This window comes from Drosophila melanogaster, chromosome X, assembly GCF_000001215.4.
Source record: "Drosophila melanogaster chromosome X".
Lineage (NCBI taxonomy): Eukaryota > Metazoa > Arthropoda > Insecta > Diptera > Drosophilidae > Drosophila > Drosophila melanogaster.
In genome coordinates, this window is record NC_004354.4 from 635,876 (window position 1) to 660,446 (window position 24,571).

General features: G+C 47.2%; 5 protein-coding genes and 1 pseudogene across 18 annotated transcripts, besides 1 other annotated feature; 5 read left to right on the top strand and 1 right to left on the bottom strand.

The window, feature by feature from the left end:
• Positions 1-14: 14 nt before the first annotated feature.
• Positions 15-7,885, top strand: su(sable) (suppressor of sable). Of its 3 annotated transcripts, none has more exons than NM_057406.4 (6): positions 15-404; positions 2,458-2,845; positions 2,906-3,141; positions 3,845-5,142; positions 5,203-5,327; positions 5,422-7,885. In NM_057406.4, exons 2-6 carry the CDS (start codon positions 2,572-2,574, stop codon positions 7,464-7,466), a joined length of 3,978 nt encoding a protein of 1,325 aa, NP_476754.1. In that variant the 5' UTR covers positions 15-404; positions 2,458-2,571; the 3' UTR covers positions 7,467-7,885. The 3 variants fall into 3 exon arrangements, with proteins under 3 accessions (NP_476754.1, NP_001284752.1, NP_001284753.1); NM_001297823.1 differs by having other exon boundaries at positions 5,203-5,315; NM_001297824.1 differs by lacking the exon at positions 15-404 and adding an exon at positions 567-712.
• Positions 7,886-8,350: 465 nt separating this feature from the next.
• On the top strand, positions 8,351-8,741 carry CR44839 (annotated as a pseudogene).
• A 144-nt stretch (positions 8,742-8,885) lies between these two features.
• Positions 8,886-10,511, top strand: CG13367 (uncharacterized protein). Its single transcript, NM_130495.2, has 2 exons — positions 8,886-10,038; positions 10,115-10,511. The coding sequence occupies exons 1-2, from the start codon at positions 9,021-9,023 to the stop codon at positions 10,321-10,323; spliced, it is 1,227 nt and encodes a 408-aa protein (NP_569851.2). The 5' UTR covers positions 8,886-9,020; the 3' UTR covers positions 10,324-10,511.
• Positions 10,485-10,892: a mobile genetic element.
• A 536-nt stretch (positions 10,893-11,428) lies between these two features.
• Positions 11,429-12,722, top strand: Roc1a (Regulator of cullins 1a). 3 transcript variants are annotated; one of them, NM_001297825.1, is made up of 3 exons: positions 11,429-11,650; positions 11,735-11,762; positions 11,828-12,722. In NM_001297825.1, the coding sequence occupies exons 1-3, from the start codon at positions 11,573-11,575 to the stop codon at positions 12,046-12,048; spliced, it is 327 nt and encodes a 108-aa protein (NP_001284754.1). In that variant the 5' UTR covers positions 11,429-11,572; the 3' UTR covers positions 12,049-12,722. The 3 variants fall into 3 exon arrangements, with proteins under 3 accessions (NP_001284754.1, NP_569852.1, NP_001138143.2); NM_130496.4 differs by having other exon boundaries at positions 11,828-12,273; NM_001144671.3 differs by having other exon boundaries at positions 11,429-11,762.
• Positions 12,608-20,158, bottom strand: Hmt4-20 (Histone methyltransferase 4-20). Of its 2 annotated transcripts, none has more exons than NM_130497.4 (3): positions 19,505-20,158; positions 17,495-18,221; positions 12,608-17,363 (listed from the first exon to the last, which is right to left on the bottom strand). In NM_130497.4, the coding sequence occupies exons 2-3, from the start codon at positions 18,206-18,208 to the stop codon at positions 14,175-14,177; spliced, it is 3,903 nt and encodes a 1,300-aa protein (NP_569853.1). In that variant the 5' UTR covers positions 18,209-18,221; positions 19,505-20,158; the 3' UTR covers positions 12,608-14,174. The 2 variants fall into 2 exon arrangements, with proteins under 2 accessions (NP_569853.1, NP_001245453.1); NM_001258524.1 differs by lacking the exon at positions 19,505-20,158 and adding an exon at positions 18,990-19,063 and having other exon boundaries at positions 13,016-17,363.
• Positions 20,159-20,238: 80 nt separating this feature from the next.
• On the top strand, positions 20,239-22,024 carry SkpA (SKP1-related A). 9 transcript variants are annotated; one of them, NM_166858.3, is made up of 2 exons: positions 20,239-20,909; positions 21,224-22,024. In NM_166858.3, exon 2 carries the CDS (start codon positions 21,235-21,237, stop codon positions 21,721-21,723), a length of 489 nt encoding a protein of 162 aa, NP_726692.1. In that variant the 5' UTR covers positions 20,239-20,909; positions 21,224-21,234; the 3' UTR covers positions 21,724-22,024. The 9 variants fall into 9 exon arrangements, with proteins under 9 accessions (NP_726692.1, NP_477390.1, NP_726691.1 ...); NM_058042.5 differs by having other exon boundaries at positions 20,239-20,524; NM_166857.3 differs by having other exon boundaries at positions 20,481-20,729.
• Positions 22,025-24,571: the final 2,547 nt, after the last annotated feature.

Sequence of the window (24,571 nt, forward strand, 5' to 3'; positions counted from 1 at the left end):
TATGTTTCCACACCTCTAGTTCGTTTAAGTCGATCTGTTGAACTGTTAACAACACAACTCCTGAATATTATGTTTTGGACGAAAAGTTTTATTAATTTAATGTTTTTGTATATTGTATTCTGTCCATGAGCGTAACAGAGACAGACAGAGAGAAAGGGACAGATACTGAGATACGGGGCCCTCAGGCAGAGAAAGAGGGCGAAAGCAAGCTACAAGCGGGTGCGAGCGAGAGCGCGCGCTTGCCTCACGCACATATATATAAATCTGTACATACATATAGTATCAGAAGAAAAAACTAAAGCCGCTATTCGATTTACGAAAACTGGCGAAAAATTCGACGATTTGTCTCGTACCTATCTATGTACCTCACAACCACTTCGTCATCAAATACGTATAAGTCAGATGTATGTCAAACATATATATACATATGCATGTATATACACATCTATGTGAGGCCACTGCTATATCCCATACATGTATGCCTCTATATATATGTATATATTTATCCACCTACTGTACCACTTCCACATTATGTAAGCAGCGACGCAAACAAAACACTAAAGCAGAAAATCCGAAAAGCAAAATGCGAAATGCAAAACAACGAACCAACAAAATCCCATCTATAAACCGAAAACCGAACAGCAATGTTATAACAAATACCGAAAAGTTGTTAATGTTCCACAAAAAAGCATAAAGCAGTCACGCTAAGAGAGTAAGATCGAACAAATGAAATGTTTGTATGGCATAAGTAGTTCCCAGATTTTTGTATGTACTTCAATGCATATGCATGTGTGCGTATGCATGTATGTATGTATGTTTCTCGGGGCCATGTCTCCCCACGCCCACGTACGTGGGTGCTAGAAAGGGACAGATGGTGCAAATTTTTTAAATTGCATACACTTGATTTTGGAACGCCAGCCAAACAAAAAGATAAATTGCGTGCTTTTCTTTTGCTGTTCGTATGTACGTACATATGCAAGTGGAAACTGCGCAGCAGGGAAGCCACACGCATGAACGCCTTCCATTTACAGAGCATTCAAACAAATCGTACCGAAAACCAAACAAAAACTTTCACCTCAAGTGTAACAATTATATTCAAATTCGCTTTGAAGTCGCTGTAAAATATATGTATGTATGTATAAACAAAGACAAAAACATTTTGCCTCGCAGTCGACACACACACGCGCACTCGCACTGCACGCCTCGGCTGTGTGTGTGTATGCCCTGCTTAGATCATGAGTGTGCGAGCGAGTCGACATGCTTGGCAATCGCGAGTCAGAACTAAACACGCGCTCTATATGCACGTGTGTGAGACGCATTGGATTTTGTTATTTTCATCAATCGCAATGATTCCGTCCATCAGCTACATCCAAATATATACACGCATCCGCGCCATATGTACAATGCTACGAGCATTTACATACACATGTACATATGCGCGTGTGGCTCATAACGGTTCACTCCGCTTACGCACAATAATAAAGGCAAACGCCTACGACTTCCCCATTGTTCCTAGGCTCAATGGAAAGCCACTCCGTTGCTTTCGACTTTCGCTTTTCGGATTCTGGAATTTGTTTCGCTGTCCAAAACTACGTATAACTGAATCTTTATGTTAAGCCAATTGTAAAAAGTGTATTTTCCTTTCTCGTTCTCTCCACACAACAAATGTGCTAGCGCAACTTTGTTGATCACTTTTATTTTATACTGGAAGCATGTCCAGGACCCATACCCTTTAATTCATCAAACTGATTTGCTTATTATTTTGTTGCTGCACTTTGGAACTAGCTAAGTGCCAGGCTAAACCTAAGCGATCCGATCCCACTTAAACCAACCAACAAAGAGCAATCCAACCATTGTCAGCGAAAAGTGCTCAAACTTTCCGAGTGCTGAGATAAGGAAGGGTGCCCAAAACATTCATCGCAGCCATGCTGCCCACGCTACAAAGTGACTCTGACTGAATGCATCAGGATCGTATGATCCGGGTGGTCTATCTTAAGTCAATAGTTTCTGTCGCTAGTACTTGGACGTGCCTTCTGAATCCGTAGTCATTTGTGATACCAGCCATTTTATATTGTATTTACCTCAAAAACATTAATGTAGCATTTATTCAAGCAACGCTTGATTTTAGTGTTAACCAATTCCTTTCATTTGTGTTCAAAATTTTGACCGCCAATGGGGTGATTCAAATAATCCCCGAATGATTTTGGAAAAAAAGAATAAGGGGCATTAAACTACATTTATTAATTCGTTTTTATTCACTTAGAAGCGTATTATGGTACATTCCACCTTTTTAGTTAATACTAGCAGTTGCTTTATTTTAAGATACCATTTTATATTGTAATTGGACGTTAAGACAAATTATAAGACGTCCTTATATATGATTAGATTGGGAATTTGACCTTAAAACATATTTATGCATCCATATATGGTATTCAAAATCCGATCCCTTATCAACAGCTTTTCCAAATACCAAACACTTAAGAGTGCAGCAACAGAAGAGGGAGGCCACTTTTTTTAAGGGCACCAATTATTCCAATCTCATCCTGTGAGAGATTAGCTGCCAAATCGATAATGTCTGTCGCTTTAGCGGATGAACCCTTAATTGACTTGGAGGAGGATTTAGAGGACGGCGAGATCGACGACGATGAGGAGGACGAGCAGCAATCTTCAAAAATCCAAGTCCAAAAGAAGACTTTCGTAGGGGACGACGATGTGCAGTTTGTGGGTGTCGAGGCTAAGAACCAAAATGACGACGAAGATGTCGTTTACGTGGGACCATCGACAGATGCCGTTTGCCTCCAAAACAGCAACAGCACCAAGTCAAAAAAGCCTCGCCCATTAGAAGGTGAAAGCTCATTCAGTTGTTTCATTGATTCTTCTTGTTTAATCTGGATGTATTCCCTAGATGACCATGCTAGCAGCATTGAGTTGGCGATTGCCAATGCCCTCAAGAAGAAGGGCATAGAGCCCCCAATGCCCCGCATGCGTTCGTCTAACCAGGATACGAGCGATCAGTCTTTGGAGGGATCCGGGGAGGGACTGGCTACCGCCAATCCCCTTCTTCAGTCAACTCGCAGCAGCAGGCGAAGGAAACGCAAGAAAGAACGTGAGCGCGAGCAGAAGAAAGACAAGGAGCAGCAGGTGAGGCCATCACATTATGTCCAAATGCAACTATTAGATACCCATTAGCTGACAAATGCAGTATACCCTTCTGCTCCAGGAGCAAGATTTATATAGTTGTAGCTAGCCTTCGATTGGCACTTATGAAATGATTTTTACCATATTTACCTTTTTAAATAGAACATTGATCTTGGGTGTTACATGGAAGCGGTTAACCCAGCCAGCGTGACCAAGTTCCACGACCAATTGTTTTGTGTTCCGACCCAACTCCGCGCTTCTCCTGCACTTAATTTATCATTAGCCATCGGGATTAGTATTGCATGGCTCGTTCAGCTTGTTTCAACACATTGGGTCAGTGTACAAGGCAGGGCCAAGTATAGGGATCTTAGGCCAAGTATAGGGAATAGGAGCAGAAAATTAAATCTGATATGACATTACAGTACAGTATTCTTTATATCAGTACCGCGAACGCAGCAAATATCCATGTGGAATGTAACACGTCTGCTGTTCTTATAGGGGATACCGAGACTTTGCTGGGGTTCCTCGCCAGGATGTCCATCCCGTGAATTCTAGAATTATATTTTGTGGTTTAAGTATGTACGCCGCTTTGTTATCCCCGCAGAAAGTTTCATTAAGGGATTTTAGTAATAGTTAAAAAGGTTATATGAACACACACATGTTTTCTTATTGAAACTCCTATTGACTTTATCTTAATCCTTTCCAGAACCGTTCCCGACGTGACGAGAACGACGTGTCTGTGGTGCCAGGCGGCGTTGAGGACATGGACGAATATGAGATGATGAACGTACGTGGCGGCAGCCCGCCACCAGGAGGAGCGGCACCACCCCTTTCCAGCTGCGGTCAGCGGTTTAGTGGTGCCGATTGGGACATGGACGACGGGTCAGCCGCAACCGGAGCAGCTGGTCTTGGAGCGGGAGGCGGAGGGGGTTACAACTCACACAGCAGCTATGATTCCTACTCCGATGAGGAGACAAATGGGCCCGGGCTAATGAATCAACGCCGTCGGACCCGAAGGGATAACGAAAAGGAGCACCAGCGTGGCGTGAATAATCGCAAGCGCAGGGATCGCGATCGCCTTGAAGGCGGGTTAGCGGGAAGCGGCTCCAAGCGAAATCGCCGTGATTCTGGCGAAGGAGGCGGCGGTGGACAGGAAAAGATGGGCGGCAGCAATCGCGTTGAGCCCCGCAAGCTGGAGCTGTGCAAGTTCTATCTAATGGACTGCTGTGCCAAGCGGGACAAGTGCTCCTACATGCACAAAGAGTTTCCCTGTAAGTACTACTACCTGGGGATGGATTGCTATGCAGGCGACGATTGCCTCTTTTACCACGGCGAACCGCTGTCCGAGCAGCTCCGCAACGTTCTGCTGAAACACATGGAGACGGCTCCGAAGGAGATCCTTGGTGATTTCAAGCGAATATCCAGAGACATTGCCATTGTGCAGATGACACGGCGGCACGAGCAGCTGTGCGACCAATTGAATCGGGAGAACACGTGGAATTCGATTGGCTGCGGCTTAATGGGCAAGCGGCAGGACCATCAAATGCAACAACAGCAGCAACAGCTTCAGCATCAACAGCTTCAGCAGCAGCAGGAGCAACAGCAGACGCAACAGCAGGCGGCTGCGGATGGCGGCGGCTGCATTCCTTCACTTTTGGACATGGTCATCAATCCACCACTTTCAGAAAATAAGCGCAAGTCCCGCTGGACCGAAAAGATGGGTGCCAAGGCAGCAGCTGGAGCAGCAGGTTCTTCAGAAAGGGATAGCACATCGCCGGACGCCAAGCCACTACCACCACACTTGGACTTGGCTAATCTCAGTCACGTCTTAAGTGCTGAAAACATGGCCAAGCTAAATAAGTTGGGTATTACGAATCTGGAGCAGATGCTTCAAGTGCCGTTTGGCCAGTTGACCGAGGCTGGCCTAACTCTGGTCGAGATCGGTGAGATTCAGCGCAAAGCCGAGGACGCCAAGCCGCAAACCCAAGCTGAATTGGAAAGCAGGTGAGCTAATCAATGCAAAACAAATTACAATTTCCTTATTTTAATATATATGTTCACTAGCACTCCTCCTTCAAAGCGGGAAACGGAGGCCAACAATAGTAACTCGAAGAGCAACGGACTCATCATGGTGGACTACACGCAGTACCTCAAGGATGCACATGTCAGCTTTTCGGGTAACGATCCGCGTGAGTAGATGGCACCATTTGAACTTAATCTATTTCTTTTCATTCTCTTCACGGCGTTATGAATAATTTTATTAACTTGCGAATTTCATTCCAGTGGACGACGATCGGGATGACGACGAACAACTGATCATAGACGATGGCAACGATTCCACCGCCGAAGAGGACCAGCAACCTAAGAAAGCCAAGGCACCGCCAGCCGCCACCCATGAATCAAGCACAGAGGAGGCACCCTTGCCTTCTGTTTTCGACTTGCCGAGCTTCATGAACAACATGCTGGGTCAGGGATCCTCAGCGAGGCAGTTGCTGCCCGCAAGTGCCACTTCGCCCAATCAGGAGAATGCGCATTTGCCTGGAGGAGATCAATCGACACATAAATCCGCGCCCATCGGCGGAGGCACCTCAACCAACGTGCTTGGCCGGATTCTGTTCGGCGACAAACAATCTGACCCCGAGGCTAGAGCAGCTTTCTATCGCGACATAATACGCAATCCCTTCAAGGCTCACAGTGGCGATGGCGACGTGGACTCCAGCAATGAGAACTCAAATTCCAATTCGCATTCCCTGACGCCAACTCCCACGCCAGAGCCGGGATCCCAATCCCCCAAGCCGGAGGACCACGATCAGGATATGCCGGAATTGCCTGTCATTGCACCAGCGTTGCCGCCGACAACTCCTTCGCTCTATGTACGTCGTTCCATGTATGACTTCGATCCCGTCAAAGAGCAAGAGCACGGGCGACAGGAGCTTCTTACGGAGGAGAAGGAACAGTACCAGCGTGATACCGACATGCGACTGCCGTTCGAGCCGATGAAACACTATATGCCTGCCACCGAGATCGACGCGGCGATCTTCTCGCACACTCCGATACGCTGGCAGCTGCATGAAGTAACCATAGAGGAGAGCAGCTATGCTCAGATTAGGGCCAGTGCTCTGCACAAGGAGCAGCGGGAGCTACGCGATCCTCGAATGCGTCGGATTCTCGGCCTTCCGGAAACGCCTGATAACAGTGGACCCTTGGGCTCCGTGCCCATTATGGGCCCAAGCTCCTTTTCGGTCGACAACATTGCGCGTTGCGCTACGACCATCGCTTCCCCAGATTTGGAGACCGCCGTTCGTGATTCCACCCCCAGTTCACCGCCCCCGTCCGTGGTAAACCTACCGTCAATGAGTGTGCCACCGCCGTCGATGAGGGTACCACCTCCGAACATACAGGTGGAAAAGCCAACTGTGCGGACAGATCCACGTCGCGATCCCAGGAGAGCCGTTCTGCAGGCTCCAACTAAAGGTGCTAGTACGGCAAACACCACAGCACCCAATGCCTCTGGTGGCAGCAAGCAAATCTCGGAAATCCGAAGCCTGCTGCAGGTTTCCAACTGGTACAACAATCTCGGCACCAACAATAAGATTATGGTGAACCAACAGCTCGCCCTGGTCTTTACCGAGCTCAAGAAGTTCCATCAGCTGCCGAATGATGCTCCGAAAATTTTCGATGTCAGCTTTATAGTGAACAACACAACGTTGCAGCAGATCTTTGCCAAGCTCTTTATCTTTGTAGATGACAATGGCGAGGTGGTGCAGATTCCCGAGGAGCCCAACGGTAATGGTGCTGCTCTTGGTGGCGGCGGAGATTCTGGAGGCGGAGTAGGAGGAGGAGGAGGAGGAGGAGGAGTAGTGCTTCCCAATCTATCGCAACCCCCACCAAATCTGAGCCAAATGTTAAGGCTACCGCCACCGAACATACGAATGCTTCGCATGTCGGGAATGATGATGCAAATGGGCAACGTGGGACCCCCTTTCAATCAGCCACCGCCACGCGGAGGATTGATGGGAATGCCTCCGAATGGCAATGGATTAAACCAGGGCGTTGGCAATCTGGGAGGACTTGGCCAGTTGGGGATAAACCAAGGAGGAGGACCTGTGCCCAATGGCAATCCCTTCAACCCATTTGGTGGGAACAATGGGGGAGGAGCTGGCGTCATGAACAACATGAATTCAATGGGCAACATGGGCATGGGCTTCAATAACTTCAACAATAATGGCGGCAGAGGAGGGCACTTTCCGGGCGGAGGATCAGGCGGAAACGGCAACGGAAACAATCGCAACCAGCGAGGCGGCAACCACCGAAACCGCAACATTTAAAGGCCCATGCGTTGCGAAAACACAAACGCAAAAGGAGCCCTTTTGCCCCAATGATCTTAAAGCGATGCTATGCCACATGACCCTTTCCCCCAACCATACCATACGTCGTGGAAAACTCGTGGTTTTCCGCGCACCTTCCCCGAAAATCCAGGCATGACTCCTTGTAAATGTATTTTATTCCCGAATCCCCATTATTGTCACTATTTTTTTCGCTAGGTGTAAGGATCTTATTAGCTATACGAGTAGTAAAGAGTAAATAACAAAACAATCCGGAGTAAGAACGAAAAGTGAAGCAGAATGGTATGCGCAGCCCTTTTTAACAAACTTTTTTAAATTATATAGGATAATTTGTTCAATAGCGCGAGTACTACATTGATTAACTAGACGTACGAACTCAAAATAAATGACATCTTTTAAGTAATGTGCCATGCTTAGGTTGCTGGGCCGTCCCGGAGGAGCAGAAAGAAATGAATAGCTCTTGAAAGCGTGCGAAACTACACCTAAACTCTTTAGAAAGCTTTTGCGTACTTATCGATGCTAAATTCTGAATTGGCTTCTCGACCATTTTTAATTTAGTTCCTACAAGGTATATGTTTACGTTTACGCTTAAATTATGACATCTTCTGCGAATTCGAACTAAAAATAGCAGTATAGCGCAATTCTACCTTATATACACACTTGCCATCGAATCTAATGTACTAATAATATAAACGGTCGAAGAAATACCGGTGGAGATTCCATATTCAATTTCTCGCCAGTGGCGTTTTGTTAGATTTCCCTATCAATTTCGTTGGTAAAAGAACGTTGACCGTTGAACGTTTTTGAATTCCTAAAAAAACCAGGGCTGCATTAGTCAGAGCACAGTTGGCTACCTGGCAGCCCCCGCCGATCCGGTCTGGCAACACTGGTTTAACAAAAACATACTACACAAATTACGTTGTTTTGCATAGCAGAACAAGCACATTGAAGCATTTATTGTTTTAAAAATCACTACGACCTGAATAAGGGCATGGATTAGCCATGTCAACCGACGCCGACCTAAACAAGTGCGTCAGTCCCATGTACCAGGTGTCAACCGCAGGCGACGGCCTCCAAGCAGAAGCCGCTGGAGATCTGGCGTTGGCCTCCATTGTCGCAGCTCCCTCCTATTCCTGCGAGCCACAGAAGGACTCCACCGACATGGACGTGGACATGGAGATAGACAACGATCTTACCACTAGCGAACGGATGCCAACGGTGGCCGAACGTTCAACGGTCAACGTTCTTTTACCAACGAAATTGATAGGGAAATCTAACAAAACGCCACTGGCGAGAAATTGAATATGGAATCTCCACCGGTATTTCTTCTTTCTATTTTGAATTCCTAAAAAAACCAGGGCTGCATTAGTCAGAGCACAGTTGGCTACCTGGCAGCCCCCGCCGATCCGGTCTGGCAACACTGGTTTAACAAAAACATACTACACAAATTACGTTGTTTTGCATAGCAGAACAAGCACATTGAAGCATTTATTGTTTTAAAAATCACTACGACCTGAATAAGGGCATGGATTAGCCATGTCAACCGACGCCGACCTAAACAAGTGCGTCAGTCCCATGTACCAGGTGTCAACCGCAGGCGACGGCCTCCAAGCAGAAGCCGCTGGAGATCTGGCGTTGGCCTCCATTGTCGCAGCTCCCTCCTATTCCTGCGAGCCACAGAAGGACTCCACCGACATGGACGTGGACATGGAGATAGACAACGATCTTACCACTAGCGAACGGATGCCAACGGTGGCCGAGCTGGAGCAGCCGATGGATTCCAAAACGAAACGGGAGAAAAAAGAGGAGGAGGAGCAGAAGGACGCGCAGGACCAGAAGCCACTGGAGGACGGCTCCGTGCAACCGCCCAGCAATCCGACAGCCATCAAAATCGAGGAGGAGGACAAGCCAGTGAAGCCGCCGCCGCAGCCGCAGGCTCAGGAGGAAGTCGCGCCCAGTTCGCCGGAGACAGCAGCGAATCCCAGCCAGAGAACTGCGGGCAAGATCACCCGTAGCAGTCTAAATGGCACAGCCAACCAGGCGCCCACCCGCTCCCCAACGATAATAAAGCGTCTGCGAAAGAGCACGCGCTTCAAGGCCAAGCAAACGGGCAAGGGCACTCCCGGAAGCGGCAGTAGCCAGTCAAATGGCCACAATAGCGGGGCGAATGGTTCCACCGGCAGCTCCGTGCACCTCGCGGGCGCTGGCGCCCATCCCAGTAATACCAACAAGCATGGGAAGTCCGGTCCAGCGGGCACAGGCGGGGCCACTGGAGCCCGTAATCGCCGCGCTCTCTTCAAGAAACCAGCACAGAAAACTCCCAAGGTGCAGGCGAGCACCAGGTTCGTGAGAAGCCTTTTCCACAAGGGCAGCTATATACAAATCGGGGATATCGTCAGCATTGTGGACAGCGAGCAGAATCTGTACTACGCCCAGATACGCGGTCTGCTTGTGGACGCCTATTGCGAGAAGTCCGCCTTCCTCACCTGGCTGATTCCCACGCAGGACAGTCCGGATCCCCAGGAGGGCTTCGATCCCCCTACCTACCTAATCGGTATGTCAGTCCTGTCCTCCTGCCTGCTACCCAAAGTTTTTTAAATTGTATTTTTGCTTAACTCCCGTGCCTGCAGGACCCGATGAGGAGCTGTCCCGGAAGCTCTGCTACCTAGAGTTCGTGATGCATGCTCCCAGCAACTACTACTTCGACCGGAGCACCCCGTTTCCCCTGCCGGACGTGGATGAGTACACTGCCCAGAGATCGGGCGGCTACATCTGGACGCGGCTGCCGATAGTCAAGCGGGAAAAGGGCAGTGGCCACAAAGCGGGCGGTGCCTCCTAGCAGAAGAGGTGGCTCAAGGGCAGGATGGCCGGAGCCCTGAATTTGAAAAATCTAATTTATTGCAACTTTTACTCTTCGTAAACGGGCTACTTGCCGAACAGAAAATAATTCAAAAAGTACTTGATGTACTGTAGTACCAACTGAACTCAATCAGCAATTAATGAATAAAATACAATTTTGTAATTATGGATAACGAAGCGTTTCCGACCTATAAAGTATACATGTATAAACATATGTTCTTGATCAGGATCAATAGCCGAGTCGAACTGGCCATGTCCGTCTGACCGTATGAACGCCTCAATCTCAGGAACTATAAAACAGACAGTCGCAGCGCAAGTTTGTTGACCCATGTGGCCCAGTTTAGTGTCGTCCAACGCTACGCGCGCACTTTTGAAAAATGTTTTGATATTTTTAAAATTTTGTTATAAGTCCTGTTTGAATTGCAAAAAACTAATTCCCACGCCCACAAACCGCCCAAAACTGCCACGCATATACTTTTGAAAAATGTTTTGATTTTTCTTCGATTTTACTTTTTTGCAATTTGATCGGTATACCATAAACAAAACATTAAAAATTTTGATTAAGATACCAAAAGGTTATCGACACGAATCGGAATCGTTATTGAATTAGACGAGAAAATAGTGGTGGAGAAACATCGATGTTTCCGATTTGGCGAAAAATATCAAAGTCTTAAACATATTCTTTAAACATGTTGTTCTAAACATCGATGTTTTAAATAAAAACAAAAAAATTATCTGTTTAATTTAAATATTATTTTCTTTTTTAATATTGACTAAATAAAAAAGGCAGTATTTTAACTAAACATAAACTTATTGTCGTCTACGTCTTCATCCCTCCTTATTCAGGAGTTAAAAACTTAAATTTCAGATATTTATCCACGTCTTTCAGGACATCAGCCAACACCACCAGCAAGTCACACTAAATTTGCGATATGTTATTAATAATTCTATTAAAAAATATGGAACTTACAATTTATACTTACAATATATACACATATCTTCTCCGATGTGCAGTAAATACCATCGATACCATCGACGCCATCGATGTTGGCATCGATGTTTCGCCACCTTTACGAGAAAAAGCGGCGGTCACACTGCTTGAGCCTCACTGCGAGTGGTTTTCTATTAAAACGAAAAGGATAGGGACAGAAAAGCCAAAACTACGTTAGTTGTGAAAATTGCATTTGTGTTGCGAGAGTTTTGTCAGGATAAATAGGTGTATTTCCACCATGGAAGTCGACGAGGATGGATACGAGGTTCCCTCCAGCAGCAGCAAGGGCGATAAGAAGCGCTTTGAGGTGAAGAAGGTAAGTGGTCAGCAAAAAAGCAGGGTCATTGTCAATGAATGTACTGATGGTAACACTTCATCCTTTCCGCTTCGCCGAAAACAGTGGAACGCCGTGGCTCTGTGGGCCTGGGGTAAGTAGTAATGCGAATTGTAGTGCTCCGAGTCGGGGGATTAACCGCATTCCATTTCGATGCAGACATCGTGGTGGACAACTGCGCCATCTGCCGCAACCACATCATGGACTTGTGCATCGAGTGTCAGGCGAACCAGGCGTCCGCCACTAGCGAGGAGTGCACCGTGGCCTGGGGCGTCTGCAACCACGCCTTCCATTTCCACTGCATCTCTCGCTGGCTAAAGACGCGCCAGGTATGCCCACTGGACAACCGCGAGTGGGATTTCCAGAAGTACGGCCACTAAAATCTACAAAACCCCCAAGACCCACCAGATGGAGGGAGCAGCACTTCCCGCAAGCTAGATGATGGAGGCCTGCTTCATCTGGACATTTGAATACCTTTTTAGATCTTAAGCTAGTGGGGCGATTCGAGTGAACTGGTAGCCTTTAGGAGCACAGTTACCGATTTCCGAGACTCCCCGGGAAGCGCACCTTTTTGTAACGCGTTAAATAAAAGCTGTAGAAGATGGAGAAGACTAGACGGATGTTTCTACCTTTCACCCTTTGGAGTCTATATTCACTGTGACGATGGCATCTTACCGCGAAATCCACTAGCTAGTCGTGCCTAAATTTTCAGAGTATATAACTCATGACTGGCAAAAAATATGATTGGGTCATTGGGTTCCATAAATGTAGCTCTGCTTAGTTATCCTTGGATGGCATTTGAAGAGGATCTGGCTAGTTCAAACTAGTTTAGTTTTGCTTAACTATATGCGTCATGACCAGCTCCAGATCAGGTTGTTCAGATATATGAAAGTAGTTTCGTAAAAACAAATCAAAATCAGTCGATGCAAAGAAAGAGCTGCGTTTGTAAAAACTAAATGTTCTTTTTAGTTTATTATGAATGTTTTGCGGCCGCGGCAGCTTAGAAAATAATACACATTAGTTACAGATATGAATAAAGTATATGGTATATATCAAATATGATTAATGTTTAATTGCATAAGCTACTAACTAAACTTATAGGTAAACAAAAAATAATTATGTCGTTAAAAAATCATCGAATTTGCTTCGTGTGTGTGTGTGGTTGTGATGGTTTAGTTGTAGTTTTCTATCTGTCGCCTTTTAAAAACCAAATTTCACAGAGAACAAAATAAACAATAAGCTGGCAATAAAACGAAGGGCAGGGAGTGCGAGTTGTTTTGGATTCAGATTCATGTGAATTAAACCAGATTGCATGGTCCGTCGAACCACTTGAACCACCACTTGTATCGAGTTGTATTTAGCGTTTTATTTGAATCTTCTGTTCAATTGTTTTCGCTTGCTTTATAATTAAATTTCCCGCTTTTTGGTTTATATACATTGTTATTGTTATATGTATGTGAAAGTGTAAGCTCCTCCTCCTTTCGGTCTCTTCAACCAGCTCGCTTTGTAGTAATTAACATTAAGTTTGTCTCGTATATCTTGTATATACACCATGCATATATGTTATTATTTATATATTGCTGTTCTGGTTGCCGCTGCTGCGCTATTGTTTTCTTGTTGGCTATTGTGGGGTGGGAGTCCCAAGTATCCTCGAATATGTGGTTGTTTCATTATCTTGCAACAAACAGAGGGGCTTGCTTGGTGTAAAGCTAAGTTGGGTTTCGGATGCAAGGCGTCTAAAACCTCTGCTAATTGCGTCCTAAATCCTCCCATTCTGATTCACAGTGGCTCCTGGGCTGCTCGTCCGCTGTTTAGGTCGGTTAGTTCTCAACTGTACATGATTTGAATGCGATTTAACTCTATTCTTAGCCGTTTAACTATCAAATTGCTGGTGGTGGTGGTGGTGGTGGTGCTGCTGCTGCTGTTGCTGCTGCCGATGTTGCCGCTGCTCCGGTTGCTCCCGCTGCTGCTTTTGTTGTGATTGCAACACGCTGCCCTTTGCTGCGACCTTTTCCTACTTCTACGATTCAGACTGCCACCTGCAAAATAAAAGCACACCACACACACACGCGCCACATGCAACGCGGACACAAAGTAAAAGGGTTGGGAGAAACGGGAAGTGATCACAAAGAGAAAGAGAGAAATGGAAAAGAAAGCAAAAACAAAACAAGTTACAATCTGGTATATATCCGGATTCGCATTAACAAATTGGTCAGCCTGTTGCTTTGCTTCCCGAATATGAAAACCCAGGGCGGGTATATCAGGGATCATCTACTTGGACTAAGATCTAAGCCTACGGTTTCTATAAGGTGCTTGGAATCAGCAGCAGCAAAGGCAACGACGCCAGCAGCGCAGCCATTCTCAGTCTCCATCCCTTGTTATTCCTGCTTCTCTGCACCTGGTGCTTCACCATGTCCTCGCCCGGTACTCTCCCCCTACGCGCTCCTCCTCTTCTCATGGAAATGGCAACTGTGCTTAGTCAATTTGCTTGGAGATCAGTCGTTGGTTATTTCTGGCCGTGATGGTTGTTTGTATGATGGTGAGATGTAACTGCGCCCGTTGAAGTGGAGGTGGGCACCACTCCTGCTCCTCCGCCGCTGCTGGTCTTCTGCTGGCTAATCTGCGGCTGATTCTGTAGGCAGGCGAAACTGGTGGGGGCCAGGAGAGCACAGGTGCCGAATGTGTGCTTGGGCATGCTCAGAAAGCCAGCTCCAGATCCTCCTCCTCCTGACGAACCACTGCTGCTGCTCACGATGGCCTGACCCTGTCCCGGACTTGGTGTTCCAGCAAATTTGCCCAGCTGGTAGTAGTGCATCGCATAGGAGTCCTCGCCAGCAGCTCGTTGCTTGCCATTGGGAAAGTAGCTGTTGCTGTTGGTGGTCGATGTGCAGGCCGATTGAAAGGAGCTGCTGGTCGTCGATGAAGGTGATTGGGCAGCAATGGGCGGTCCAACCGTGGACGAATCCACTGGCTCTGCAGAGGTGGACGTAGCTCCTCCCACTCCACTGGATGAGCTGGTACTGCTTGAGGATGTATTAACTGTCAGACTGGTGCTGCTGGCGTAGGAGGCATTGAAGGACTCGTCGCCACCGCCTCCACTGCTGTTTAGGTCATCCAAGCCGCTGCCCGATCCCTCTGCTGCTGCTGGTGGAATGTCTATGGTGTGGGATTCGTTGCCAAAGATCAAGCGGAGTCGCTTCTTCTGCGGTGTTCCATATACACTGCTTGGGGCCGGCGATCTGCGTTGGCTGCTCCTGCTCCGGCTGCGCTGCTTCTTTCTCTGCTTCTTGTTCACCAGCTGCAGCTCCTCCTTCGGCGGCGGCTCCTCCTCTTCCTCGGCAGCTGGCTCTTCATCATCTTCTTCCTCGTCCTCATCGTCATCGTTGCCGTGCTCTGAAATACCCTCCATGCGCAGTATCTCGTATTCAATACCATTTGAGCTGCTGCCGGTTAGGTTTAGCGCACTTCTAACTGACCCCTCTCCTGCTGTCCCTTCCCGATGGGAGCCTGGTGCACCTCGACCAGCTCCTCCGTTGCTCAGACTCGTTCCGAGCTCAATTACTTCGTCTAGGATTGGTGAGCGTTTCATGCGCAACGTTAGCTTCAGCCTGCGCTCAGGAGTCTTCAGTAGGGGCTCAACATTGCTGATGGTTGTAGAGGAGCATGAGGTGGTAGGTTCTCCGGCCTGGGCCCTCTTTCGCTGGCTACCAGTTGAACCGGTAGGGAATCCGCCCAACGCTTCGCAGTGGATACTTTGCGCTGCCGCCAGAGCAGCGGCCCTTCTGCTACGTTTCTGCTTGACCGGCGAATAAGTAACTGATTCGTCCTTTAGCTGCTCCTTGATTCCTTGGGTGGAGGGAGGATCGGGATCAAAGCTGGCCAAAAGGTTCTTCTTGTACGCGGGAGTCGGGCTGCAGCTGCGACGCGTTGCCTGCTGCTGCTGATTTTCTGATGATGTGGATGAGGGTATGGACGAGGCCTCACTTGGTGCTGGCTTCCTCGATTTAACACTAAGTCTACTGCTAAGATTTGAATTATGATTAATTCTACTGCTATTATTACTATTATGATTATTACAATTTGTAATCGTTGTTGCTTTGTTGCTGCTGCTGCTGCTATTTGTTGTGGTTGCAATGTTATTGTTATGGGCAGTGGCTAATCTGGCTACCAATCCTACTCTTCCCGCACTATTTCGCGTCACACGCTTCTGCTGCTCCTGTTGCTTCTCCTCCGACTTCTCTGGTTGTGGTTCCTCCGCCAGGCTGAACATTTTTTGCGGCAGTTGGTGATCCTGCTGCTTCTGCTCTTTCTTTTGCTGCTCGCTGCTGGTGTCGCTGCTCTCGCCGTCCGTCAGCTTTTCCTTCTGGCGTTCGCTACGTCTAAGCTGGCGCTGCTGGCTCTGGTGCAGCGCAGCAATGGCCATCTGAGCTGGCTTGCAACGCGGCATAAGAACCACCGGTGCCTTGCTGGGCAGCGAAATGCTCGCCGCGACCACGGGTGCGATCACCTCGTCCGCGGAGGCGGTGGAAATGCTGCTGCTGGTGCTGTTAACGCGCATAGACTTGCGTAGACTGGTGGAACGACCACCATTAACCTCGGAGCCCGCTCCGGCTGCCACGCTGCTCACTGTCGTTGCTCCAGCATTTCCTGCAGCTCCTGTTCCGCCAACTCCTGGCTTCTGCATGGCCGCCATTTGCTGTACAGCCGCTGTAGCCTCGGCTCCAGTACTTGCATGCTGGCCATGATTGTGGTGATGGTGATGATGATGATGGTGGTGATGGAAATGATGCTGATGATGGTGCTGCTGCTGGTAAGCTGCGTTGGCCATGATCATCTCGGCATCGTACTTAGTCATTCCCTTTTGGCGCAGCTCCTTCATGGTCAGCGGTGAAACAACAACATTCGGAAGTTTCTTTTCGAGCAAAGAGACGGCGGCTGTGGCCTCCTTGCCGCCAGTTGATTGTTGCGAGGGTGTGGGCAGCATCGCGGCACCAGTGGCTCCTCCTGCTCCGCCAGAAGCCACCAATCCATTTGTGCTACTAGTCTCGCTAGGGCCAGTGGAATCATTTGTATTACTGTTGCTGTTTGAGGTGCTGTTTGTGGAGTTGGCTCGGCTCTTGATGCGGTTAATCCGATTGTCTGTCTCCCTCAGACGATAGCCGCCATTATTACCAGGTCCACTGCTGGCCAAGCCGAGTCCCATACTGAGCCCCAGCATCAGGCCATCATCTTTCCCGGCGAAGGCTCCAGTCCCACGGCGTTCGCACGTTTCGCACTCACAATAGCGATTGGAATCCCCAAAGAAGTCCTCGCCGTAGAAGCAGGTTATCTCCTCCCCTACCTCAATGTCGCGCAGGACCTTTACACACGCTGTGTCCCTGCCGGTGGCCAAAAACTTGCAGTTGGCGCGACAATCGTGGTTGATATAGGCAGCCGGTCCCAGCCACAATTGGGCGCAGTTCTTGCGACAACTGTACATTACTGAGAAGTCATTTTTGCCAGAGTGCAGCAGAGCGGCCTCCTCCGCCTCTGTCAGCTCGGCGATGCAGCCAACCAGGCATTCGATCTTGTCGTTCTTCGACCAGCGCTTCGTCGAGCTAATCTTGGCGCCCCGTTGCTCTTCCAGTGTGTATCTGTAGCAGGCCTCGATTGCAAAGCCGCTATCCTTGTCAAAGACGCGCAGGTATCGGACGATCTGGAAGACATTGGGCAGATGGGGATTTCGATTAATATGAATTGCAATTGAAATTGTACCATGCACCACAGAGGCGAGTAACCATGCTTTAAAATAAATAAAAATTGTTAAAACGGGAAGTTTCGGCTTACATGATCGTGGAGCCGCTTGGTGGCAATCTTGTTCTTGTTCTTGAGATGACGCGGTATCCACGGCCCCTCGTATATGCGCTGGATGGCTATATCGTAGTTCTGCGTGTGGATAAAGTCGTCCACGATCGCTTTCAGTTGTTGCGTGTCCACCTTAAGAGGCCGAAAGCGTATGTTCATCTTGTGGGTCTGAAATCCAAGATGCGGATCGAGGATCAGCGATGTGGCCAGGTCATCGTTCTCGGACAGTTCCCGCGGCGACATCCCAGTGGATTGCGATAGGCGGCTGACGGCGCTGCCGTTGCAACCATTGAGTCCACTAACCACCGATCCAGATCCAGATCCCGATCCAGCAGATCCTCCGCCACTGCCGTTCGAAGACTGATGGGACTGGTGATGGTGGCTAGGGTGCTGGTTTGTCTGTTGGTAATGGGTGGCATGTGGCTGGCTGTGGGCCACCTGGTGGTGCTGCTGGTTCGTCTGGTGGTGTGCAGATGGAGGTGCGGATGGCGGAGGGCCATGGCTCTTGTGGGACATGGACGACAACAGAGCCGCAGCCGTCGATGTCGACGTGGAATTGGTGGCTAGTGAAGACGTTACGCTGGTGGTGCTACTGGCCGAAGCGGTGGGGCCACCGCTTGTGCTGCTGGAGCTGCTGCTGTTTGTAAATCTGCTGCCAGTTTCACCGCGCCGCGTGTGGTTAGAGCCGACGACCATTCTGCACGACAGTCTGCAAGGATGAACAGCATTACAAGTATATTCAAAACGATGTGCACACTTTTTCACTCAAATACTAATACGATCTTAGATATACCAATTCCACCAAACCCAATCAACCCGGCAATTGTCAGCTGTTTTGGAATTTGAATCACTGACAGGTATAAGCTCTTTTATTACATCTGGCAACGCCGCTGTTGTCTGCGAACACGACAAAGAGCGAGATGGACATAAGCTTTCAGGACAAGACTAGGACAAAGGCAAACGTCCTGCACCCATACATACACACTCTCTCACAGGATTGGATGACTTGCAATAATCCTCAATCCGCAAACCATATGTTCCGGCATTTTGCCAATATATTCGCTCCGTTGAAAATGGCCCTAATTTAGTTTTTATTCCTACGGCTTCGCGTTTGAAAGAGAGAGAGAGAGACCGAGAAAGAGGGGGCTTGTAACTGATGTCGTCGACAGCCATCCCTCTCGCTCGCACTTATTCCAAGCCCTTTTAGCCCATGCACACACACGTTTAACAAAAATCAATTAACTTGAAAGCACATGTAAAAAAAAGTATTGATCCACAAAAAACAAAAGGCACTTCGGTAATCCTGGAATACACACACTTACTGCCGAAAATATTTAAAATGAATGGGTACGCGTATATATTTATATGCTGGTGAACAAAAGGCGAGCATAACAAAAATGTCTTATCGATTTGCATGCGCAGCAGACAGTAATTGCAAATCTTGTATTTTCTTGAGTCTGTGCAACAACTGAAATACCTTTCTGGGCATAAACTATCATAAACACAAGTGGGTGGTGCTGGGAAACATCGCTGGAATTGAATATTTGTTTGTTGGTCGATTTGTTCTGAATGGAAACGAATGTCGTTTGCAAATTGCTCTCTCAGCTGTTTACAAACGCATACCACATAACGCAGGTGAGAGAGAGAGGGAGGCATATGCGCAGTGAGAATGGAAGATGAAGGGTTGCCAAGTGCGCAAAGGCTTGCAAATTAAGTACACTTGTGTGCGGGGTAACCGAAAAACGGGTGTTTACAATAAATTTCGCTGGGTGGATGTAGCTTTGTAATTTGAGTTCGCCAATTTTTTTTGTTGTTAACAGCATTTCGAAGCGGTTGCCAACCCTAGACGCTGGCTGGTTGCATGGTAACGAAAAATGGCGGCGCCTGTTACACACACTCACACACACATGCACGCACAGTCTGCTGTGTTTATGCACTTCATGCTGTTCCGATTTTTTTTTTGCACTTTTTCGATTTGTTGTCTGCATTTACCTTAAATGAATTTATTAACTAAGGCGATATTGTGCCTCTCGCTCAATCTCGCAAAACGATGCTTTGTCTGCTGCTTCTCTGTGCGTGTGTCCGTCTCTTTCCACGGCTTTTCGTCGAGACTCACATATACAAACGGCGACACACTGGATTGGAGCTGGACTCCGTTTTGGATGGCTTGGCTTTGGCTGCGTACCCAAAATAAATCGCGCTTGCAGTCCCAAATCATTTTAGTTCTTGACGCCTTTGTTCCACAAAAACTTCCAACCGCCGTCCATGGCTCGTGCTTTCTCTTTCGCTCGCGAGACGCTCCAAAAGTCGCGAGTATGGGAAGAGAATGTATCCCTCGCTCTTTCACGCCTAGAAGCGGCTGTAGCACACACAAGCACACGTAAACCCAGCCGTATGCATATACATATATTCCCTCTACTAGCGAGACGTGTGTACGTGCGTATGTATGTATGCTTTTTTCACTTCTTTCTCCTCTGCGTTCTTTGCACCAAGTGTCGCTGTTGCTATTTGCTACCGCCGCTCCTCTTGACGAATAAGTCGGGACTTGTATCAGCTCTAATTCGGACTTAGTTTACAAAATGCGGCTGCTTTTTTTCCGCGATACTCGGATTAGTGATGTAAAAAGACGTTGATGCTTCGACCACTGAAGTCAGTGCGATATGTATCGATAATTGAATGCCATCGATTGCTACGATTAAAACTGCCACCGCAGTTAGCGGAGACGCTCACCATTCTCTATTCGCCATTTGAAAGTATCGGTGTAATTTGTTTTCAGAGAAATTAATTTCCGTTTACTGTGCAATTCGGTGTGAAAGTGTTCAGATTTATCAATGCGTATTCTGCTTTCGACTTCGCCACCAATCTGTGCTGCAAGTTACCATTACCAGGTCCACCTGGTTCCCGCCAGTTTTCTTTCATTGTGGCTAGTTGTTGTTCGTGCCTTCGATAAAGACGTTTAGAGGTGTTTTTAGAGTTTCGCCATCTGGTCACTATAGCCGTTTCGTTTTTTACGTGAGTATTGTGAATTTGGTGTGTTGATTTATATCTCAGTTGGAGCCTGCGTGGAAATAGTGTCAGTACGTTTAAAGGCATCATCGTAAGGTTAGTCGGAAAACAAATAAAAAGCCTACAAATAGCAAGCAAGAACGCTTTCGCAACCACAAGAAAAACGAACATACGCACGCATCCATCTGTGGTAGAGTCGGCTTGTGTGGGGGTGAGTGGATGTGTGGGTGAGCATTTCTGGAAAGTGCCGTTCTCTATGTTTCGATTCTACTTATCCCTTCATCACCATTTCATCGTTGAATCATCACGAAAGAAACATCGAAAGTGCACAATCGTTTGTTATCTTTGTACGAAAACAACGGTGATTTCCACACAGGCATAACCTGCAAGAGTAATACGATACAAATTTTGATCTGATATGACCTCATTTTAGTCGGTTTGAATTTTAAAGAGAGCGACTCTGCAAACTGCAGGGATATGAACATACAAAATTCACAAATGATTGTTTGCATCCTAGTTGCTTATATTCATTTACACGCATGCTTATATGCTTACATCTGTTATCAATAATTGACGACTTGGTGCATGCGAAGCAAACGCATTGAAATGACTATTGGGATCCACACACTGTTAAAAAACACACTGATTGCACTGCCACACATTTCTCAACTAGAACCTAATGTTTTATACTGAACTTAACTGCAGGAAAGCCCAAAATGCCCAGCATCAAGTTGCAATCTTCGGATGAGGAGATCTTTGACACGGATATCCAGATCGCCAAGTGCTCCGGCACTATCAAGACCATGCTGGAGGACTGCGGCATGGAGGACGATGAGAATGCCATTGTGCCGTTGCCCAATGTGAATTCGACGATTCTTCGCAAGGTGCTTACCTGGGCTCACTACCACAAGGACGACCCCCAGCCAACGGAGGATGATGAGAGCAAGGAGAAGCGCACAGACGACATTATCTCATGGGATGCAGATTTCCTAAAAGTCGACCAGGGCACACTGTTTGAGCTGATATTGGCAGCGAACTATCTGGACATTAAGGGCCTTCTGGAGCTCACCTGCAAGACTGTTGCAAACATGATTAAGGGAAAGACTCCCGAGGAAATACGCAAGACCTTCAACATTAAGAAGGACTTTTCGCCCGCCGAGGAGGAGCAGGTGCGCAAGGAGAACGAGTGGTGCGAGGAGAAGTAAAGCGCGGCATTTCGCGGGACCAACATTAAGTTGAAACAGCTAGGGGATTCGGGAACGAATTGGATTTGCAGCATTGCAACTTTACTTAGTTGCTACTTTCATTTACATTTTTTTTTATTTTTAACCCCAGCAGAGACTCGATTTAAATTGTGTATAAATGATCTGTTGCTGATTTGATTCGCGGGGTTCATTTTTTGTCGTAAATATATCTCATATACATACATATGCGAGATTGTAACACTCTCTTTAACCTATTGGAGTAACACTTGATTTCACTTTAATAAATATAACTACCCAACACAAAGACACAGCCTATTTTGTGGGCTTCCCGGAGGGGTTAGGGTCCAAGGACTTCTCAAATTAAGAAGTGCTCTTTATTCGTTATCTTGTGTTTAGAAACGTTTGCAAGCGTTTGAAATGGATACGCATGCCATTTATGGTCCAGTCGGTAAAATTTTACGTGTTCCCAAGAAGGTACATATATATCTTAGATTATCTTATCTATAGAAACTACATTCATAAGATCACGCTTTCGGCGAATAGCGAGTAATACTGTAGCTGCCACTTTGCCACTTAGTGTGCAATTGAAATGCGCGCCAACGCATGTTCTCATATGCGGAGCGTTTAGCAGCCCTTAAAAAGCTTTTCATGTTGCTTTTAAAAAGCTACGACGGGTGTGGAAATTAGATTTGTGACGCTTTATATATCTTTTTTTTATATCGTCTGGGGTACAGCATGGTTTTAGGATTTTAGAAGAAAGCAGTAATTTTGTAAGAATCGAAGAACGGGGGGATATTTATAATTTTCATATTAACCTTGTCTTTGTTTGCTTTTGAAATTATGAATACTTCGAAAGATAATTATCTTGTGCGCATTCCATTCTGGCTTAGACTGGGTTGAGCTAAAAATGATTTGAAATACAAATTTTTAGGTGTCCGCTGATATATAAACAGTATGATGTTTTTGCACTTTTTTCCCTGAAGTTTTCCTTGTTGTCTCGCTTGCCAATGCTGAACAAAGTAGCCAAAGGACCTTTACTTGAAGCTTTGAGAGCGGAAAATATATTCGGGGACAATTGCTTTAAGTGTGCACTAGGCTTGGCTAGATGCCCGTGCCAAACTTTCTTTGGAATTGATCGCTGGCCTTAGCCAAAAGTGGAAAAAAGAAAGGATAGGATAGTGCCGCACGTATTAAGGGTCTTCTTACAAAAGGTAACTGATATTAATTCATTTGCATACTAAGCAAGCTAACTCATCTGTTTATTGCAAACAAGCGCCAATTGAAGTTTTATCGAAGCTCAGGGCAGCGCCAATTGCCTCGTGAGTTATGGTAGCTCAGCGCGTCAAGGGGCGTGGCTATTGTCCTCGTCTTGGGGCCAGGGGGCTCTCCATTTCAATTACCACGGGGAGAAAGGGGGCTGTGTTCTTGAGTCAAAGACTGAGGTGAAAGGCAGGCAACGCAAAGAAAAGAAAAGAAAGCACGGCGGAGCCAAAAAATTGTAAAGCGGCCTGAGCAGAGGAGCGGAAAAGAAGAAAGGACCTTCCACTCCCCCAGCCAACTTGGCAGTGCCAAGGAGTAATTAGTGTGCATTTCCTTGGACCCACCGACTCACCCCCCCCCCACCCACCCTATCCCCTTGCTGCGTGTGTTTGTGCAACATTTGCTTTTCCACTTCGTTTGCGACAATCAAATGTAACAAAGGAGCGAAAAAAGGTTGCACAAAAAAGTGGGAAAACAAAGCTGAGATGGGGAAGTGCAAGGAAGAGGAAAGATCGGAGGCAGAAATACACTGGGAAAAAAAGAGAAACATTTCCCAATTGAACAGGGGCACACGGAATGCAACACCTCAGGTCCCCCAAGCAAAACGATATAGCATCAAACCAATCACCATGTGTAGCCTCTGAAAGTATGCTATAAATGATTGAGTAATTGAAAATGTATTTGCCTACAGTGCATCTGCCGGCACAACTGCCATGTGCCATCGCCACTCCACACTCACCTGGCTGCGCCCTCTTATCGTCTAAGTCGTCGTCCTCCGCCGGAACGTGACATTGAATACGTCTGCATCCTGGTGGCTGCTTCCGCTCCTTCAGCAGCTGCTGGCCCCTCTCCCAGCTCGCTCGGGCGATTTCTTCCACTCCTCATCTCCTGGCCAGGCCAGGCCAATGCTAATCTCTCTGTAATTAAGACTGTCACTCATTCAGGCAGTCAGGCAGTTGCTTTCCGCTCAGTTTGCCCATCTTGGGAAGTTTCCAGGTCCTGCTCTTTTTCGTCCTTGCTTCAGTGGCGTGGGCGAATGAATGGGAGGCACATTTGAATTGCCTTTAATTGCATGTTGTTTTTCCCACTCCCAGTTTGATTGTAGTGCATCCAACGCATCCCGTACATCCCTAATGGAATAGTCTCCTCGCTTCGAGACAATTTTTTAGGGGCATAATGTAAGCGGGGTGATAAAAGGCTTGGATTTCATGCTCAGGATCAACTCGTCAGGGGATCACAGGGGTTGAAATTGGCTGGTCTAAATGCGATTTCTATTCACTTCCACTTGACTTACGAGTTGGCTAAGTTTTTCACAGGGATGCAACAGTCAGTTGATGGGGGTAACAAAGGGCCAAGCCGGGTAGTTAGGATTGCATAGAGAGCTCGCTTCTTCTAAATATTACAATGGCAAGGGGAAAAGCCTACACCATAGTCATTAAAGTCGTACAGCACAGCTTCAATTTTATTTGGATAGAATTTCTTTAATTTATATCGATACTAATAAGAAATCTTTATCTTTTATAGTGCAAGTGACACACATTGTTCCACCAATTAAGAGCGACGCCCGTTTAGCAGCCCAACTAGTGTC